The following is a 20,327-nucleotide window of genomic DNA, read 5'->3' on the forward strand; positions in this document are numbered from 1 at the left end:
ACCACTTAAAATGCACACAAATGAGAACAGGAAGGACACCTTAAAATGGCCCATTATTCTATACCCAGAGACAGTGTCATCAATAAGACTTGGGTGTGGATTTTTCTAGTTGTGTTTTTTATGTATAGAACACATACAGCAATTAGAAAAATGGCTATACATTTTTATGTATATTATCTATATTTTTTGTATATAAATATATAAATGGCTATACAGTTATACAGGCTATTTTTACTATAATTTTATGACTTCAGTGTTTTTGAGATAATAACTAGGATTTAATTTATTATTAGAAATTATTGATAACACCTTTTGTGTACTGTTTTCAATTTATAAAATACCTTCCCTATGTTATTTAATTGAGTCTTCCCATCAGCCCTGTATGCTAGGACTGAGTGAGTGATTATCCCTCCTTTCTAGGTGAGGATCCCTAGGTCAGAGGTAAAGGCACACCTAAGATCATACCGCAAAGACGTAAGAATTATAAATCCTTGGCATATAGACTAATGATACTAGTTTAATGGTCATTCTAGTAAGGTCCTGGGGAGGAAGGCCTTTAGTGATCTAGAAGCATATCATTGGTAATGGATCTTCTGCATTCTGTTTCTGAGGGCTTTCTTCTTTTTTTTAGGGTACCATGCCCGCTTGAATCGTCTGCCTGGAGCTGCAGCTCGATGCCTCAGAAAGGGCCGACGAAGGCTTGTTGGGAAGGTGACCACTCTCTGTGTCTACTGGGCTCACTGGGAGACTGGGAGGACAGTATTTCCTATGAGATTTGTGTACTGTTTTGAATAATCCTAGGTGCTGCAGAACTCCCTGGAGTAAATTAAGCCAATTGAAATGTTCTTTAAGTTCACAAGAGTGAACCTTAACGTAGGATATAAATGGATACACACATAAAAGATGAAGCTTAACTCATACAGAAGTTTTGACAAAGCAAATACTATTATGACAGTTTGTCTGTAATCTGTAGGCCTGCTCTAGTCTCTTCTATTCTTTTAATTAATCTTATTTATTATTGTAGAAGTTAAAATACTCTTGGCTTCTTTATAACTCCTCCTGAATTCATAAATGCTTCTTCTGTCCTAACTTTGGTCTTTTATTCCAGAATTCATTAAAAAAAAAAAAAAAAAAAAAGCAAACAAACAAAAAACCCCAAAACTGGAAAGAAAACCTGTTACCAGATTTCAAAAGCTTCTCCTTGGCCACATGAGAGGAATATCTACCGTTTATTCAGTTCCCCCTTTGCTGGGGACTGTACTGGGCACTCAATTCATTCAGTCCTCTTAAAAACCATATAAGTGATGTTCCGAACCACTTAGCAGATGAGGAAAACTTGGGTTCAGAGAAACTAGGTAATGTCTGATATTCCCCAGAAAGATGTGGCAGAAGAGAGAATTGAACCCAGCTGTGTTTCTCTTTTATCTTTTCTAATTTAAAACTTAAAAGTTATTATTTTTTAAGAAGTATTTATTAATTAGAGAGAGAGCACACAGGTAGGGGTAGGGGTAAAGGGAAGGGGGTAGGCAGACTCCTACTGAACAGGGAACCGTCCTATCCCAGGATTATGGGATCACAACCTGAGCCAAAGGCAGACACTTAATTGACTGACTCACCCAGGTACCCGTAAAAACTGTTTTAATTAATTTTTTCTGTAGCTTTGAGATTCAAGGTAGGTGAAGACTGGAGCTCATACCTAGAGAGGATGGTCGTGAGCAAAGGGCAAGAGAGTGAGAGGCATTTCAGAGTGTTAATGCATAAACATTCATTGCATAAACATTTAGAATGCCTACTATGTGTCAGGCTCTGTGTCAGGCCAGGTACATAGTGATCACAGCTACAGCCTGGCTACCCTCAGGTGTTTTATAGTTGAATTAGGGAACCGGTTTCTGAAATTTTTGCTATGTAAAAAGCTATTTATTTCTAGGTGAACTCAGATCTTTTTTTTTTTTTTAAGATTTTATTTATTTATTTGACAGAGATCACAAGTAGGCAGAGAGGCAGGCAGAGAGAGAGAAAAGAGGAGGCAGGCTCTCCGCTGAGCAGAGAGCCTGATGCGGGGCTTGATCCCAGGACCCTAGAATCATGACCTGAGCCGAAAGCAGAGACTTTAACCCACTGAGCCACCCAGGCGCCCCAAACTGAGATATTTTTAATCTTTAAATTCAATTTCAAATCTCTTAATTGGAAAGACATTTGATTTTTGAAAGAATGATACCTTCTTCTTTTGGCTCATTGATTTCACAGACATTAAAATGCTGCTTTCACTGTTCTGAGAGCTTATTCTTAGTTAACAGGACAGCTAGTAGGTCGAGGCAGGCTGGAGGTTGGGAGTAGGGAACAGAGAGATGGTTTTACTTTTTCCTTTATCAGTTGGGCCTGAAAGATAATGTTCTACCTACTATCTACCTTACTTTGTTTCAGCTCTTATAAAATAAGAGCCTTCCACTTCCATGAAAGTAAATCAGTTTGTCTTGAAGGCTCCCTTTAGCTTGCCTGGAAGGAAATTCTAGGGCCTATTGGATATGCCTCTAAGAATTTCAAATGAATGGGATAATATTTACTTGTTTAATTCATCTTCATCACCTTAAAGGGATATTTGTCATTTCTAGCAGAGGTCAATGTTCTGCCCCCCTTCTTCCCCCTCCCCCACCTCTATTCTCTTTCTCTAAATTGTAATCATAAATAATGAGTTTCATTCACAGCTCCCTGCCAGCGAGCTGCTAATTACGCAAAGTACTGCTTGTAATTTACACAGTAATAAACTGTAAATTTAAACATTACGGCACTTTAAGTTAATAATTTTTCTGCAGTAACAAATAGCTCATTTTTCACCCATCCTTTCCCTTGGCCCCACTACTATGGCTGTGTCTGTGACCAGGAGGCATGTGCATAAGGGATGAAGAATGTGAAGAATACAGTCTGTGAAACCTTTTCGTTTAGCTCCATTCCCACCCAGAATCTGACTTCAAATTAATTTTCCTATGGTCAGTACTGCGAAAATGTATACCCTAATATTCTAGGCTAATCCACACACATAAATGAATACTGATCATATTTGCCCAGTACCAAATGTGTTTGAGTAACAGACTTCACATACTTGACATTCATGCCAGTGACTTATACGCTCTCATCTTAGCCCTTACTTGTGTGTACATGACTCTTACTCGTGTGCTATCGGTGTGCTTCCCCAGGTCCTGTGATAGACAGTCATTGTAAATATATTCAAGTGAAGTGAAGGGTGGTGAGTGCCTTGTGCCATTTTTCAGTTTTTTGGAGATGATTAGTTTCTGGTGGTATTATGGATAAGATTTCATATTACGGTCTTAAGAACCCTAAATTTAAGAACCAGTTTGTACAAATTTCTGTTTTACTTTAAGAGATGATGCTTAACAGACAAAACAGGGTAACAGTTTTTTAAGTTAGCAAAATTCCTTTAATACTTGTATATTTAGTCGGCAGATTTTAGGTGTTCCCAGTGAGGATGGGGTGAATTTCCCATTATGAAGGGGCTGTGTCTGAGCTGGGGAACTTGGTGTGTAGCCCATTAAAAATCAGCTGCTGTTGGATTTTTAAAAAATTGTTTCTATTTCTGTATACTTTAATAACTTACTATTAAAATGCTATCTATAGTTAACAAGGTTTATAATGATTTTTTGGGAACACTAGAGAAAAATAAGTCTAGAAAGCATAACACTTTTAAGATAAATTTCCATAAAAAAGAAATAAACTTGTTATTGGATTTTAAGATTGACACTTGACATGTGCCTTTTTTTTTTTTTTTAAGATTTTATTTTATTTATTTGAGAGAGGGAGACAGTGAGAGAGAGCATGAGCGAGGAGAAGGTCAGAGGGAGAAGCAGACTCCCCATGGAGCTGGGAGCCTGATGTGGGACTCGATCCCGGGATTCCAGGATCACGCCCTGAGCCGGAGGCAGTCGTTTAACCAACTGCGCCACCCAGGCGTCCCGACACTTGACATGTGCCTTTGAGGTTGCTGGCACAGTTATGGGAAAGTGTGAACTTGATGAAAGATCATACTTTATTTGTTTCTGTGGTTAGATGACACTCTCGTCTTCCTTGCCTTTGCAGGAGACCAGCATAAGTACTGAGAGAATAGGCCACATCATTAGTGACCCTCGGCAGAAGGAGTAAGTGCTTCTATAATTTACTCATTATCCTAGCCCATTCGTTGGAGTAGGAGGCAGAGGGAAGTCTTTTGAAAGGAATCTAGAAATCTGACTTTAGAGCTGAATTAGAGGATCTTCAAGATGTGTACTTTACAACAGTTAACATGGCTAATGCCCTAAACTCAAGACAGTGATTTTTTTTCCTTTCTAGACTAGTTTTTATTTCTTTGCTGTTTGTGTATATAGATGCTGCATTATAAAAGTAGCCTCCAGTTGTGCTGTTCCTATTTATTTATTTATATTGATTGATTGATGTATAACATTAAGTAAGTTTCAGGTGTACAACATTGTAATTCAGTATTTGTATCCGCTACAAAGTGATCATCACCATAAATCTAGGTAGCATACATCAGCTTGAAATGGAGCCCTTTCACCCGCCTGTCATCCCCTTCTCCTCGGGGAACAACCAATCCATTCTCTGTATCTATGAGTTTTGTTTTGTTTTATTCTTTCATTTGTTTGTTGTTATTGTTTTTGTTTAGATTCCTCATATAAATGATGTCATACGGTAGTTGTCTTCTCTCTCTGACTTACTCATTTAAACTAATCCTTCATGGTTCATTCATGTCACAAATGGCAAGATCCCTTCTCTTTTATGATGGAGTAGTATCCCGTTGTGTGTATGTGTATGATGTATACACCACATGTTCTTTATCCGTTGATGGAATCTTAGGTTGTTTCCACATCTTGACCATTTTGAGTAATGCTTTAGTGAATGTAGAGGTGGATGTATCTTTTCAAATTGGTGTTTTCATATTCCTTGGATAAATATCAAGACGTGGTATAGCTGGATCATATGATAGATCTGTTTTTAGTTTTTCAAGGAATCTCCATACTGTTTTCCAGAGTGGCTGCACCAGTTTGCGTTCCCACCAACAGTGTACTAAGATTCCCTTTTCTTCATGTCCTCACCAACACTTGTTATATCTTGTTTTGTTCTTAATAGCTATTCTGACAGGTGTGAGGTGATATCTCATTGTGGTTTTGATTTTCATTTCTCTGATAATTAGTGGTATTGGGCATCTTTTCATGGGCCTGTGGGCTTGTATGCTTTGGGGAAATGTCTTCATGCCCTACTGCCCATTTTTAAATTGGATTGTTTGGGTTTTTGTTGTTGTTGAGTTATATGAGTTCTTTATATATTTTATTATTTTTTTAAATTTTTATTTATTTAAAAAAATTTTTTTTTTTAAGATTTTATTTATTTATTTGACAGACAGATCACAAGTAGGCAGAGAGGCAGGCAGAGAGAGAGGAGGAAGCAGGCTCCCCGCTGAGCAGAGAGCCCGATGCAGGGCTCGATCCCAGGACCCTGAGATCATGACCTGAGCCGAAGGCAGAGGCTTTAACCCACTGAGCCACCCAGGCGCCCCTATTTTTTAAATTTCTTTTCAGTGTTCCAGAATTTATTGTTTATACACCACACCCAGTGCTCCATGCAATATGTGCCCTCCACAATACCCACCACCAGGCTCACCCAACCTCCCACCCAGTTGTTTTCTTTTTTTTTTAAAGATTGTATTTATTTATTTGACAGAGAGAGATCACAAGTAGACAGAGAGGCAGGCAGAGAGAGGGAGGGAAGCAGGCTCCCTGCTGAGCAGAGAGCCCGATGTGGGACTCGATCCCAAGACCCTGAGATCATGACCTGAGCCGAAGGCAGCGGCTTAACCCACTGAGCCACCCAGGTGCCCCGATGTCCCATTTATTTTATTTTTATTTCCCTTGCCTTTGTAGTCAGATCCCACCTCCCACCCCCCAAGTCAAAAGAGACCCATGGCAAGAAACTTATCACTTGGGTTCTTCTAGGAATTATCCCCCCCACCTTTCTTGTGACAGCCTTGTCCCCTAACATGATTGGCTGTTTGATGTCCCCTATATGCTTTATGGTTGGTATCTACTTGTGATCTTATACTCATTAGCCTGGCCAAATTTGTCATTTACAAAATAGGCAAGATATGAGTTTGTTTTATGTTCTTGTTGAATTTGGGGATCCTGTTGTCGCCACACAGCTAAGAGTCTGTTGGTGTCACACTGTAATCTCGGGTTGGTTTTTAGAGAGTACAGTGGTTTGCATTTCATTATAAGGCTTTTTCTTTTGAAGTTATTATTTTTCTTTTTTTTACAAAAGAAGTTTGTATACATTTACCATCCCTTTCCTTTTAGCCTCTAGTTCCTTCTTTTCCCCAGTTCTTTCTTCATCTTCACTTGGTTACCCTAGCATCTTTTTTTCTGCTCTTCTATAATTTCCAACTGCTTCTTTTATTGTTTTCTTTCCTGTTGTTCTCTCCCTCTCTTTAGTTTCTGGTTACCGTCAGCTGGGAAAAGAGAACGAAATCAGGTAAGATCGCTTTTCTTTGTCATCTTTTTTATTTTATCATTTGATTTCCTTTTCTTTAGAAAGAATAAAGCATTGGCTTCTGATTTTCCTCACATTTCTGCTTGTGCACATGAGGTAAGGTCCCTGTTCCCTATGTTCTGATTTTTTTTTAAGAGGACTGTTTAAGATTATCTGATACTCACTGATAAGAACTGTAGCTAATTCCCCTTTTTAGGTTCAACTGTGTTTTTCTGTTTATTACTTGTAATGCATATTTCATAAGGATCGTTTTCATTTTGGTTTTGAACTTTGTAGTAAGAAATTAGAGTGAACCTCGTTTGTCTATGATTTAGTTCAGCACCAGCATCCTACTCTGAGAAGTACAGCGATGAGACCTGAACATAAGAAACAGAAGGAGGGAGGGCTGCTGGGAGTGAAGTGGGGTCAAGGCCTTAGAACCTTGCCCATTTAGTCTCTTAGTCTCTTCTCTGGCTACCCCTGGAGAGGGCCTTTGACAAATGTAGGCCTTTATAAGGGGTCGTAATTTAAAAAGTTACTGACTATGGCTAACAGTATGTTCCTTCTTTTTTTTTTTTTTTTTTTTTAAGAAGGAAAAGGAATAAAAAGAGTGCATCAAGTTTCTGGTCTTACTCTGGTCAGGACACTAACTTCCAGCCAAAAGGCAGGCTTTCTCTCTCTATAGAGCAGCCACGGGCTAGAGGATTACGGCCTGAGCAATCGACATGCAAGTGTTCCAATAAGACCACACTCCTTGAAAAGCCCCTGAAATTAGAGTAAAGAAAGAGGAGAGAAAGTACTCACCAATTTTGCACTGAAGCTCAGCGTCCAGATGTAGACTCAAAGCCCCACGTTCAGGCGCTGAATGATGAAATTTTAGAATATAATTGAGGGTCGGCGGGGTGCAGTCCCGAGCCGACAACCAAAAAGGAATTCTTGAGATGTCTTTGGTGCGAAATGATGGTTTATTAAAGCACAGGGACAGGACCCATGGGCAGAAAGGGCTGCTGCAACAGTATGTTCCTTTAATGTTTGAAGCTTTCGATTTTTGTGTGGGTGGAGGTTGCTTTATCTCAATTAGGTATAAAACAGGTGAAGACTGATAGGTGAAAATATCAGGTTTCCTGTTGCTCACTGGTTTTTGTTTTGTGTTAGACTCTTTCGGGCTTATTAAATTGATGTACAGCTTAGACTTGGAACCTTCCTCTTGAAGTTACTATTTCAGAATGAACTAGAGCATAGAGTTAGAGTACACCTAACTGGTGTATACTTAGGATTTTAGATGGTGTGTGGACATACAATTATTACTTTAAGTCGTAATATGGATTAGAAAAAATATCATTCTATCAATCTGTCATTCCATAGAAATAGTAAAGGTTGAGTAAAAATAATTGGTATGAAGAAAATATGGAGTAAATATAGTGCAGATGGTGGGCAGGTACAAAGTGATTAAGGTGGTATGTGAAAGACAGAAGCCACGGTACTGATTGTGTTTGCGTCAGAGGATCGAAAGGCAGAAGAAGGCCTGCGGTGATTACCTAGTCCAGATCTGTTACTTACAAATAAGAGTTAAACAATTTTCCCAAAGTTAGACTTCTTTGTAAGTTCTTTTGAAATTACCATTCAGAGCTCTGGTCTTAAGATACATTTAGTTCTGAAATTTGGGGGAAGGATTATTCTGGGAGAAGTCCAAAGAAAGCTGAAAAACAGAAAGTGAGGTATTTTTGTGTATTGTATCCGAGTTTGATCCTCACAACCACCTTTTGAGATAAATTGAAGTTTTACAGAAGAGAAACTGGAATTATAAACTGAAAGCAGTATGTAATTTAGCCCCATAACAGTCCTATAAAATAGGTAGGATAAGCAGTGCATCCGTTATACAGATGAGGATAGTAAAGCTCAAAGAAAGTATGTTGCTTTTAATGTACGGCAACTCAGGGATAGACTGGAATCAGATGTTAGGGATTCTTAATCTAGTTCTGTTTCCATGAGCAACGACTGTTGGTATGTGTTCACCATTATTTACTGGAAGCACTGACCAGGATAAGGAAATAAAAAGGTAACTTCTTGCTAGTTTTCTTAGGAACAAGAGCCAATAGTCAATAGCATAAGTTCCTGTTATGTCAGATAGAAGGTACTGTCTTCTGCCATTTAAGTAATTGTCATGTATTAGAAGTTTTTGTAAAGTTGTTACTTACCAAGGAATAGCCTTTTTTTGAGGTGTGTGGGATCAGTGCGCTCTGTTCCTAGCTGCGACTTCACTGAATGGTGGTCATTCGTATGATCAAATTGTCAAACGGTCCAAGGGGCAAAATAATCAGATCTTTTCATAGGAGCTGTTCTAAAATAATCTCATTTTTTCCTGCAGTTTAATCCCTTGTCTCCCCTTTACTCCTTGGATGTTCTTACTGACGCTTCTCACCGAAGATGTTCACCAGCACACTGCTCTGCCAGGTAAGCATCTTCTGGTGATGGTTTTCTTCCAGACAAGACCCGTTCCTTTTTTACAACACTCTTCAAGTTATTAAGTATATTTGTGTATAATATCCAATTTGATATTTACAACAACCTTTAAAGGCCAGTGGATGTTTTACAGAGACAGAGGCAGAGTGTTGAAGTGTCTTTCCTGTGATCACATGGTGATTTAAGTCTTAACTGCGACCTGTCTTCTGACTTGTACTAGAGCATGGATTCTTTTTTTATTTTGTTCTTTTTAACAACGTGGGGCTTGAATCCATAACCCTGAGATCAAGACCTGAGCTGAAATCAAGAGTCAGACGCTTAACCAGCTGAGCCACGCAGTCACCCCCAAGTCTTCTGGCTTGTATTTCCTATTCGGCTAAAAGCCCCATCTTTGAAGAACGTTATTAATGATCCTTCCCTTGACCTGCAGAACTCGATGTAATTTGCCTTCTGCCTGCGTGTCCAGCCTCCTTTCATATACTTCTCTCTCCTTGCTGGGGGAGAGGTCCAGCCATGCCAGGAACCTCAGCTCCGTTTTGTTCATCAAAAGTAGCAACCTTTTCCGCTCCTGAACCTTCACCCTTGTTCTGTCTGGAGTCCCGTGCTAAGCCTCTTCTCACAGTTGGCTACTTCTCATCTCAGGGAGGACCTCTCAGACCATCCTGTCTAAAGGGGCCACATCCACCGCTTTCTGCTCATCAATTTCTTTTCGCTGAAGCTTTATCACAGTCTGTAATGAATTTGCCTGTTGGGTTCCCCTCACAACTTTTTTCTCCTGTCTCTCTCACTAGGATATAAGCATCGTCGTGTAGGGACTTTGTTTTTTCTTGTTACTTGATAACGTCCCCAGCACCTAACATAGTGTCTGGCACTTACTAGACTTTCAGTATACATTTGTCAGAATGAATCCTTTGCCGATATGGCAGAATGAATCCTGCGTTTTCAACAGAAATTCTCTGGAGTTAGGTGACATGGGAAGTAAACATGGTTTTAATGGTAGCATCCCCTAGCAAGGTTATTGTGCACAAAAGAGGAGCTAATAGGCTGAACCCCAGAACTTTTATTATTTCTAGTGGCACAAAGGATTTCTTTCTGAAATTCTGATACGGGTTTTTTCTCCCCTTCTCTTAATTCATTCTTAAATGGATATGTTCAGAGGTTGGTGCGCAGGCACAAGAAATTATCCTTTCACAGATCGAATGAGAACTTCCACTGTGGGCTGTAATAATAAATTCTGCCCCCAACCTACTGCTAACTGCTAGAGCTTCTACTGGAGAAGTAGTAATAAAGTAATAGATGACTTCTCTAAGGCCTTCTCTTTGCTGTTTGTTCATCATTCACTCACTCGGCACTTGCTGGCTCTGTACCGTGCACCAGGCTCTTTGTTTAGCTCCTGCCTTCAGGGGCTTCCATTCTCTTGAGAAAGCCAGGCATGGACATCAGCAGTTACAGTGTGGAGGAACAGTGTGTAAAAACGCGTACCAGAATGATACAAAGCCCTGAAGACAGGCTTCTAAGTCGGAGGCTCAGGGAGGTTTTCTTACAGGTGGTGATCCTCAAGCTGTCTCGAAAGACCCAAGATTTCAATGCGTAGGAAAGCAGTCCTCCAGCTTTCTGTCTTAATCCCATGTGAAATAATGGCTCTTTGGGAAGATTATATGAATAGCACCATATCCTGTCAGATGCAGAAAGTGGATTCTTTGCCCTCCTCCCTCTACTTCTGTTACTTAGAGCTGTGTGGTGCTGTGCTGAGCTTGTATCAGGTTCCCTGTTGCTTCTAAAGCCTCATGTTGGCTGGAGTGGGTGTCAGCTTTCTGTTTCTTTAAATTTTTTATTTTTTTAGATTTTATTTATTTATTTGACAGAGAGATCACAAGTAGGCAGAGAGAGAGAAAGCAGGTTCCCCGCTGAGCAGGGAGCCCGATGTAGGGCTCGATCCCAGGACCCTGAGATCATGACCCGAGCCGAAGGCAGAGGCTTAACCCACTGAGCCACCTAGGTGCCCCTTTCTGTTTCTTTATGTATCTTATTATCCACATCATTGTCTTCCTTCTGCTGGCAGTGCTTGTGGCCAGGCTTGGAAGAGTAAGGAAGTCTAGGCTGAGCTTCTGGTGTGGTCAGCTCTAGGGAAATACTGCTCATTGCTTTAGACCATTACTACAAACAAGGTGAGAGAATGTGGACAGTTTTGGCTCATCTTTGTCCTTTTAGATATCATTCCCAGGGCAGTGGATGCAAAGTGGGTTGCATTCTTTCAGGGTAGGAGAAGACATTTTTAAAATTTCCATTTTTTGTCTGATCCTTAAAAAATGGTTTTTTGTTTTAAATTGTACATAGAGACATCTGGTAGTGTTTTTTTGTTTTATATGTATATATTAAATACATAAAGGATGTTTGTGCAAATGTTTTACTCATGGGGGAGCACAGTCAATAAAGTTTGGCAACCACGGCTCTGTGGGAAATGGTCAGCATAAGTGACCTCTAAGCAATTTTTAGAAAATGTGGGTGATGAAACCTGGAGCCCTCTGGGCATCCTCTCACTCCTTCGAAGTTGGGGAGTGGGGGTGGTGGGCCCTGCCCAGCAAGGGGTCAGTTGAGAAGGAGCCATTTAGCTCCTTCGGTGTGGCCGAAGGATAAGATGGTTTCAGAGCTGGATGGTTGGAACTTTGCACTGAGTGGACACCATTTAACAAAGCCTGGTGTCTAACGAGGCCTGTTAAAGAGCCATGGTGGCAGGGAAGAGGCAGGTGAATGACTGTATTAAAAACTGTTTCGAATGGAAATTTTATCTTTTTCTTGTTCCATTTTATTTGTAGTAGGAAAAGATTTCTTTCAAAGCGTCTGGGCAGCCTTGGGAATTTCACACCTATCATTAGAATGATGTGTGTGTGTGTGTGTGTGTGTGTGTGGTGACTATGTTATCATTAGTGGTATAATTTTATTTTGCGAAGAGAAAAGTGTTTCCTGTTTTATCACAGCTTTCCCCGAGGAGGGCTGGTGTATTAATTTGCTGTATTGCCTCCTGGCTGTTCCCAGGCTGTTTTTCCTCTTCATCATGGAATTTTTAATGGCCCTGGTGCCTCTTGGGAAGCATGTGAGGAAGAGTTCCTCAGGGAGTGCTTCCCTTTTTTCACATGCCTATAATTACTCTCCTTTAAGAGCACAAAGAGTTTGATAATCATGCCTGAACTGTGAAGGTTTCTTCTTGTCGGGTTACTGAGCTGAGGCTGCTTCCTGCCTGGACATTTTCTGTTCCACTCACCCAGACACTCAGCTTCAGGAGACAGGACCCCTCAGCCACCCTCTCACTGCTGGTGCCATTCAGCGCTGGGTCTCGGCAGGGGGTGTGGGAGGGAGTGGCTGGGGGGGCGCACATGACCTCAGGTACTCTCTTGTTTAGTATTTCATTGCTATAAACAAGGTAATGATGGGACCCTGATTTTAAGAGAGCACTGTATTGATGTATCATTTTAATACAGCCCAGATGGCAGGTGCAGTGGATGGGCAAGGGAGTCTTTGTGATCTTTTACCGCCTAATAGATTCGTGGGTTATGAGGTTTCCAGCACTACCACTCTAGAAATACTTGAATTTGGTGTTTTTCAACTCCGACTGCGCTTTTGAATCACCTGAGAAGCTTTACAGTCTAGAGCCATGCTCAGCCCCACTCGAAGACTCTGATTTAACTGATCTGGGATGAGGCATTGGCTTTATTTTTCAGTTCCCAGGTGACAGCCAAGGTTATGAACTGTTGCCCTAAATGCATATGATTTTGTGACCGGTGATTTGTAATTTTCTTAATAGGAAATCCCATTTCGTAATCAGCTCTGTGATTGGATGGTGTGTATGTGTGTGTGATTCCTTATGGGAGGTGGAATGCTGGACTTCACTTTGGACGACTTCTGAAATGAAGCGGAGAACGTCAGGGTCTAGCACAGGGCCCGGCACACAGTGATTCACGGATGGGAGGGCTTGCTGGGTGGGGGTCTGGATAGTCGGCAGGGTACGTGGATAAGCTTCGTGAACCAGCTCTTTCGGTTTGGTTGTTTGGGTTGCTGGTATTGGGATGTTGTATGAAAGTAGTAATACTTGTTATCAGTGTTAGGAGTTGCTGCTGCTCAAACAGCAGATGGTGTGATCGGTGTTCAGGTGGAGGCAGTGGTGTTGCTGTCAAGGACACAGTTCTAGAATGGTAATAAGGAGCTAGTGCTGGAGGCAGCTTTTCCCAAAATGAGAGATTTATTGATTGTGAAGGATAGCTTTTCTTACCGTGATTGCTGTAGAAAACCGTAACTAGAACTTATCAAATGCTACAGCTCTCTGTATGACGCGCGAGTCACCAGTTGTGGTTTTTGAGTGTCTTGTGGCATTTTTGAGTTTTCCCCAACTTCCCTGACCTTTTTTCTTTCACAAGGGCTGATTTGGTAACGTATCACCACTTCTGCTTAGACCTCCTTTAAGTTTTTAATCTCGCGTTAGCAGGTATTAGTGTGAGGCAGTCCTGGGTAAGAACCTTGGCATTATTTGGGCAAGTGCCTTAACCTCCCTATGCCTCAATTTTCTTAACTTTAAAATGGAAATACTCATTTTTATTGGGCTAGCGGAGATCAAAATGGAATCACATATTTGACTGTTGAGCATACTGGTAGCTAACACGATTATTTATTTTACATTGCCACTACCCCTACCCTGTCCTTAGGATAATGGCAGTTTTATAAACTTGGAGTTGGCTTCCAGAGTCATTTGCTAATGGGGTGTTGTACAGATTCTCGGGGTGCTTAAATAGCCTCAAATGGACTATAAAAGAGGAGGCATTTGGACAGTGGATAAAAAAGAGGCACCTTCCTGCCCATCAGAGAGTTGAAATATGATGGGCTGTGCTCATTGGAATTCATTTTATCTGTTCACAAACGTTACGATCTGCATATCAGAGTTGTGTGCCCAGCTGGCCGTGCCACTTGACAAGGAGTTTCAAAGACCGAGAAGAAGACTCAATTCACGCTATTAATTTTGACCTTTGGAGCCATAGTAAACAGCCTCGGGTTTTACCTCAGGGCTTAGGGGAAAGAACCTTTTATTAGTCCCATATCTGCTGGGGCTGCCGCGATGCGCCGCAGCCACGCTCCCCTCCGTAGCGCCTTCGTTCTGGCCGTGTGTGAGGGTGTTTGTGCTGGGACCGTGTCCATGCAGCTGCCCAGTCCTACTGGAACTTGCCCTCCGAGAGTGCACAGCTCTTGAATCTTTTGTCCTTCACCGGATAGTCTTGTTGACAGCCCCTCTCGGCTGGCTGGCATCTTATGCCTAAGCGGAGTGATGAAAGCTTTTTCCCTTCCTGGCCCCTGTAATCGGCCCAACTCTCCAATGGACGCAGAACTTTGCTGCTGCTGCGGGTGGCATGGAGCCGCTCCGTGATCTGTCGGCTTCGGCCTGGCCGAGGGAAGGAGAGTGCCGAGAAGTTCCAGGCGCTAGTGAGCTGTTTGGCATGGACTGCTGAGGGTTAGGTTTGAGTGCAGACACTACTGGAATTGCCGGGATCTCTTCCTGTCCGATCAGCCTCGGCTGTGTCCTCTAATTGTGAAGTACTTTGCTCTCACTAGTGGCTGCTAGTGTCAGGCCCGGCCCCTGTCCTCTGTGCAATCTGAGAAAATAGTTCCCCTACTGGGTGTTTCATAAATGTCCATTAACCCTGAAGATAAAATCACATGTGAGGAAGGGGCCTTTCTACTTCCCTCGATTTGATCCTCTTTTCCTTCATTGGACCCTGGCACTTTGTTCTTTGATTACAGCTCAGTGTCTTAGTATCTTTTCGTTCTTTACGCATCGGCCTGCCTCACTATGCTGTGAGCTCTGGGTGGTCAGGCCCTCAGCCCGGTCATTTGTGTGTACCCTGTCCATATCATCAGAGTGCTTTACACAGGGTAGGCCTCCATAAATTTGTGTTAACAATAATTGAGGGGAATAGATTGGTAATTAAAGAGAATAATTGGAATATATGATATATATGACCTTTGGTCCTTAGAAATATCAATAATATTTTTTTCTGATACTACTTGTTTGTGTGTGCTTAAGAAAAAAAATACAGCAAATAAGTACATTCTCACAGTAAATTTTATTTTTATTTCCCGTATTAAAAACGTGAACTTTTCAATGGGTTTTTAAAACGAGTGAATTTTTGAAGGTGAACTCTTCCTTAAATTGGCTTGCCATTGGCAGGTAAAGACTGTTTTCACTCCTTAGGAGTGACTCTAAACATCTTTGTTCTTAAATCTAAAGCAGCCACTTCAGTTATTTTTTTGCCAACATTGGTTCCATTAAACATGCATGTATTTCTCAAAGTAATTTTTTTTCCCCCTAAAAGTACATTCCTGCCCCAGGGACATAGTGATCTGCCCAGTTTCCCAAGTAACCCTGCCGTTTAACAACACACCTGATCTCTCAGTTACCTCCACTAAAAAGTGAAAGAGAAATGTTGTGTTTATGTGTAGATACACAGAATACTCTTTCAATTAATTGCTAATCTTCAGCATTCACCTTCACAGCTATGAAATGAATTTAGTTACATTTTTTAAAGAATGTATTTTTCTGCTTTTAATGCTGACTCCCCGCCCCCCCAACCCATCATCAGTTTCTTTTGGCCAGTGCTGCTGAATGGGGTGCATTTAGGGGAAGGACTTGGGCTGTGAAAGGAGGAGTGCCCCAAGAACTCCGAGGCCCAGATCAGATGAAACAGAACCAGGGTGGCCTTCTCTTTTCTCTAGGGTAATTGTTTGTATACTAGGGAACAGCGTTTTTATTTCAGTCCGTTTTCATTTAATCCTTCTCTTATTCTTTAGGTTAAATTTTTAGATCTTTTTTATTAACTAGTTTGGCTTTGAGAATTTGGCATTTCGTTCGTTCTTTTTTCTTTTTTCTTTTTTAACTCAGTACTTTTCACAGTAGGTAGAGGCTTATTGGAATTACCTGAGGAGAAATTTCAGAGTAAGCGTATTATTGGTTCTTCTCTCACCCCAGCATGGAGGGGGCATGTGTGTTTCATAAAAGTCTCCTTACGTGATTCTGATAACCACTGCTACTCCAATTGAGAAGGAAGTTTTGATTTGGTGGAGATTTCAGCTTAAGTGATACTTAGTCTTTTGCTCCCTCCATTGTTGAACGATTCCTTCCCTCCACACACAGTACATGATTTGCAGTGCAGGAGCGACTACATACTGCTCTTAAAAATCTAGTTAAGTCTTCTACCCTTTCTGCCTACCATGTATTGGCGAGAAGGGGAAGCTCTGACTTTCCCTGTCCTTCGTGAGAGCTGCTTGTGTGTTGACCCTTTTCAGTTTCTATCTTGTAAGAGTAGACAGACGTACTGTATAAATAAATAACACAAATTAAAGAAAGGGAGCCAAATACACCTGAGTGAAAATGAGGGTGGGGAGAGGTCAATATTTTATTTTGTTTCCTTTTTTTCAGTCTTTATGTCTGGAGTTACTGATGAGGAATTATTTGGGGACACACAGAAATTGGAACTGCCTCTGATTAGGAAGCTGTAGCTGCAGCAGGTGCATACTTCCATGCTCAGGTTCCCAAAAATAACACAGGGGGCCCTTCCAGCGCCACACGGATTATTCTCCACTCCCGAACAGGGTGTCCTCATGTTTGGAATGTGCTATACAGGTGGCAGCTTCCATTTCCTGCCTCCTTTGAGTCTTCTTGCTCTAAGCACTCAGCTTCCTTTGTGATTTCCCAAGGCTCTGGATCTTCAAGCTTCTGGGTTTTCTTCCCTCTCTGTCCTCCAAGGTTTTTCCAAGGCAGACAAAGCCCTCAAAAGGAAAAATAGATTTTTCCCAAGCTGTGAAGTCTTCCATTTCTAGTGTTCACTTAAAACCAAAAAGAAGGAAAATGTCTTGCTGTTCTTTGTAATAATTTGACTGTTTCTCTTCTTCCTTTCCCAGATCTTTGCTAGGAAGGGATATAGGGAGAGACAAGTATCTCTTCTGTACTCAGACCTAAGGTGTGATGTTACTTCACTTCTTACAAAATAGCTCTCCAACCTGGAAATGGTCCTAAGAGAAATGTGTTAAGAGGGAAAGAGCATTAAACTGAATTCTAGGAATGATTGTGGCTTCTCTTTATCCCTGCCTCAGTTTCTCTGTTATCCAGATTCTAACTAGAAAAGCTGTGTGGCTGGAAATAGGACTAGGCTACAAGGTCCTTTAGGGAAGGGACTATCTCACCTCAGTAAAAGCAGTGAACAATGAAAGATGCAGAAAAACTCCAGAGTAGAAAGGAAATAGTCCAGGCAAAAAGTACTTTTACGGCAAAATAAGGTGGTTGACTTCGTAAGCTTTATTACCTGGCTTCCTTAGAAAGCCTTTAGTTCTTTCCTGAGTTATCACCAGAGGAATTTACAAAATTTGAAGGATTTTAGCATGTTCAGGCTAACAATTAAGAGTGGGAATAGGGGCACCTGGGTGGCTCTGTGGGTTAAACCTCTGCCTTAGGCTCAGGTCATGATCTCAGGGTCCTGGGATCGAGCCCTACATCAGGCTCTCTGCTCAGCAGGGAGCCTGCCCCCCAACCTTGCCTGCTGTCCTGCCTACTTGTGATATCTCTATCTCTCTCTACCTGTCAAATAAATAAATAAATCTTAAAAATAAAAAAAGACTGGGAATGGGGTATTAGATCATTTCTCTTTCTGCCTGCTGCTCTGGCTGCTTGTGATCTCTCTCTCCTCTGTCAAGTAAGTAAACTAATTAATTAATTAATTAATCTTTTTTTTAAAAAAAAAAAGAGTGGAAGTGGGATAGTAGAAGTAGATCATTTACTGCAGAAACAAGTAACAGTCTGGAGGCTTAGCAGTCAGGGGTCATTTGATGTAGGGACAATTAACCCTGAAGCCCTCGCCATCACGGAGCAGGCCTGTGTAGGGATCTGGGAACCAGGGCCCAGAGGGGCGGGGCATGGGAAGAACCACCTGAGCCTTTGTGTCCACAGTAGCCCCCTAAGGATGCTGCCAGATGTAGTGAGGGCCGTGTAATAATCTAGATGCATCATGGTAGCTGTAGGTAATACTTAATTTCATTTTACTAAAACAAATAAGCATTTTAAAAAGCACCCTGTTTCCATTTAAAATGATTAAAAATGTAAATATTTTCGTACATAAATGATTTGATCTTTTTATTCTCAAATGTGTCATTTCTGAAAATGTGAGATAAATGTTACTGACTAGGTCAATAAAGGAGGGATGATATGGTCCCTTAACTGTCTTACTGACATCTATCGAATATGCAAAGCTGTGAAATGATGCATGGTGTGTAAATAAAAGGCAGTATTTATTTTGTTCAGCCCCAGTGGATACTCTGAGAGATAATATCTTAAAACTCTTTTGAGTACTTTTCTTTTTCTTTTTCTTTTTTTTTTTTTTTTAAGATTTTATTATTTATCAGAGAGAGAGAGGGAGAGAGAGTGAGCATAGGCAGACAGAATGGCAGGCAGAGGCAGAGGGAGAAGCAGGCTCCCTGCTGAGCAAGGAGCCTGATGTGGGACTCGATCCCAGGACGCTGGGATCATGACCTGAGCCGAAGGCAGCTGCTTAACCAACTGAGCCACCCAGGCGCCCCTGAGTACTTTTCTTATACTTTTCATTTTGCATCTGTCTCATAAAATTCAGCATTTTACATTGATCTTGAAGAAGCAATGAAGAAAATAGAGGGAAAAAAGAATGTTTTGCACTTTTTTAATTAAACTTTTTTTTTTAAAGATTTTATTTATTTGATAGAGAAGAAGACAGCATGCGGTGGGGTGGGGGGCGGGAAGGAAGAGGGGAAAAGGAGAGGAAGAAGCAGATGCCCCGCTGAGCAGGGAGCCCAATTCAGGGCTTGATCCCAGGATCCCCGAATCCCAGGATCATGACCTGAGCTGAAGGCTGACACTTAATGGACTGAGTCACCCAGGTGCCCCTTAATTAAACTTTTTAATGAAGGATAATGAAGTCACTTTCAGGTAACCCTCATCCAGATCCAGAAACAGATCATTATCAGAAAGAACCACAAAAGCTCCTGGTGGTTTGTTTAGTCACTGTCCCTCCTCCCCTCTGTCGCCCCAGCTCAAGGGTAACCACTATCTCGATGTCTAATAACAGAGTTTAGTTTGAAGAAAGGATGTTAACGTTTAACCTAAAAAGTTTTGGGAGTCCTTCTTAAGGTGAAGAAGAAGGAAGAAGAAAGAAAGAAGAAGAAAGAAGCATGAGTATAAACTGTTACCCTTTATTTGAGTTGTTCTCTCTGAAGTGCTTCAGGAGCAGCACGATTGGATTAAAGTGACCAGTTTTTGAGTTTGAATCTGTGTGTACTCAAGTACCTTGTTCGTGGAAAAGATGGAAGCCCTATTCTGTACATTTCTGTACATTTCTCTTGTTTTCACAGAAACCAAAATTCTGTAGGGTCACTCTCTTTTCTGTCTGTGTTTTTGGCTTCAAAGGAATTATCTTCTTTCCATTTAGACTGAAGGCCTGTCTACCTTTGATATTCTGTCATCTGTATTTCTTACTATTAAATCAACATGTTGATTTAGTCCCAGGACATTGCTAAGTTATGAAAAATGAACTGTTTTCCCCTAATTTACACATTTAAATTTACATTTCATTTTGGGCAGTCAGAATTAACTATTCATGGGATACTCAGAAGTTAACTCTTTTTTTGTATACAGGAGAGACGTATCAATACGCAGTGACTTGGATGGAATTTTCCCAAACACGGGCTTTATACTATAAATCTCTGCCTATTGTAGTGCTCTTTGCATTCCAAAAATCTTACGATTGCAGTTAAATTCTTTTCTCATTTATAAAGTGAATCGATTCTTAAGCTTTTGCATGTAGAGGAAAAAACTATATACATGCATGCTTTTAAACATGGAAGTTGCCAGATTGGGGGCCCTCTTAATAGGAAAATTTGTCCATTCAGTAGTTGTCTTGGTGCTTTGTTAGCTGGGTGCTCTTAGATTTGGCTGAGGTTCTTGTTTTATGATCATTAGTTGTGAGACTTAACTCCCCAAGCTAGGACTACCAATTTGGAGTTCATCTGGTATAATTTTACTAGATTCCTTTTTATATGTTACGGACTCTGGCTGTTTTTTAAAAACTGTGGTAAAATATACAGGATACAGAATTTGCCATTTTAACCACTTTAAGTGTACAGTTGGCTACTTGGTTTTTAAAGCTTTTACTCATCTATATCAGTTCTTGTCAACAGATATTTAATGGCCGTCAGCTGAGTGCCTTGTGCTGAGGTTGGTGGATCATTGGAAAATTACCAAAGAAGTACAAACATGGTCCCTGTTCTCAAGGAAA

The 20,327-nt window shown here is 41.0% G+C and overlaps 1 protein-coding gene across 2 annotated transcripts in view; it reads left to right on the forward strand.

Moving 5' to 3' along the window:
• Nucleotides 1–20,327, forward strand: part of GPATCH2L (G-patch domain containing 2 like) — a 54,276-nt gene that overhangs the window by 22,469 nt on the left and 11,480 nt on the right. Inside the window, exons 5-8 of one of the 2 annotated variants that reach the window (XM_044231549.1) lie at nucleotides 632–711; nucleotides 4,093–4,151; nucleotides 6,492–6,531; nucleotides 8,897–8,982. In XM_044231549.1, coding sequence (XP_044087484.1) covers nucleotides 632–711; nucleotides 4,093–4,151; nucleotides 6,492–6,531; nucleotides 8,897–8,982 — 265 coding nt within the window. Of the gene's footprint in view, nucleotides 1–631; nucleotides 712–4,092; nucleotides 4,152–6,491; nucleotides 6,532–6,590; nucleotides 6,646–8,896; nucleotides 8,983–20,327 lie in introns of both variants that reach the window. The other variant, XM_044231548.1, reaches the window with a different exon arrangement.

Source organism: Neovison vison, chromosome 13 (assembly GCF_020171115.1).
Source record: "Neovison vison isolate M4711 chromosome 13, ASM_NN_V1, whole genome shotgun sequence".
In the NCBI taxonomy this organism is placed as follows: Eukaryota; Metazoa; Chordata; class Mammalia; order Carnivora; family Mustelidae; genus Neogale; species Neogale vison.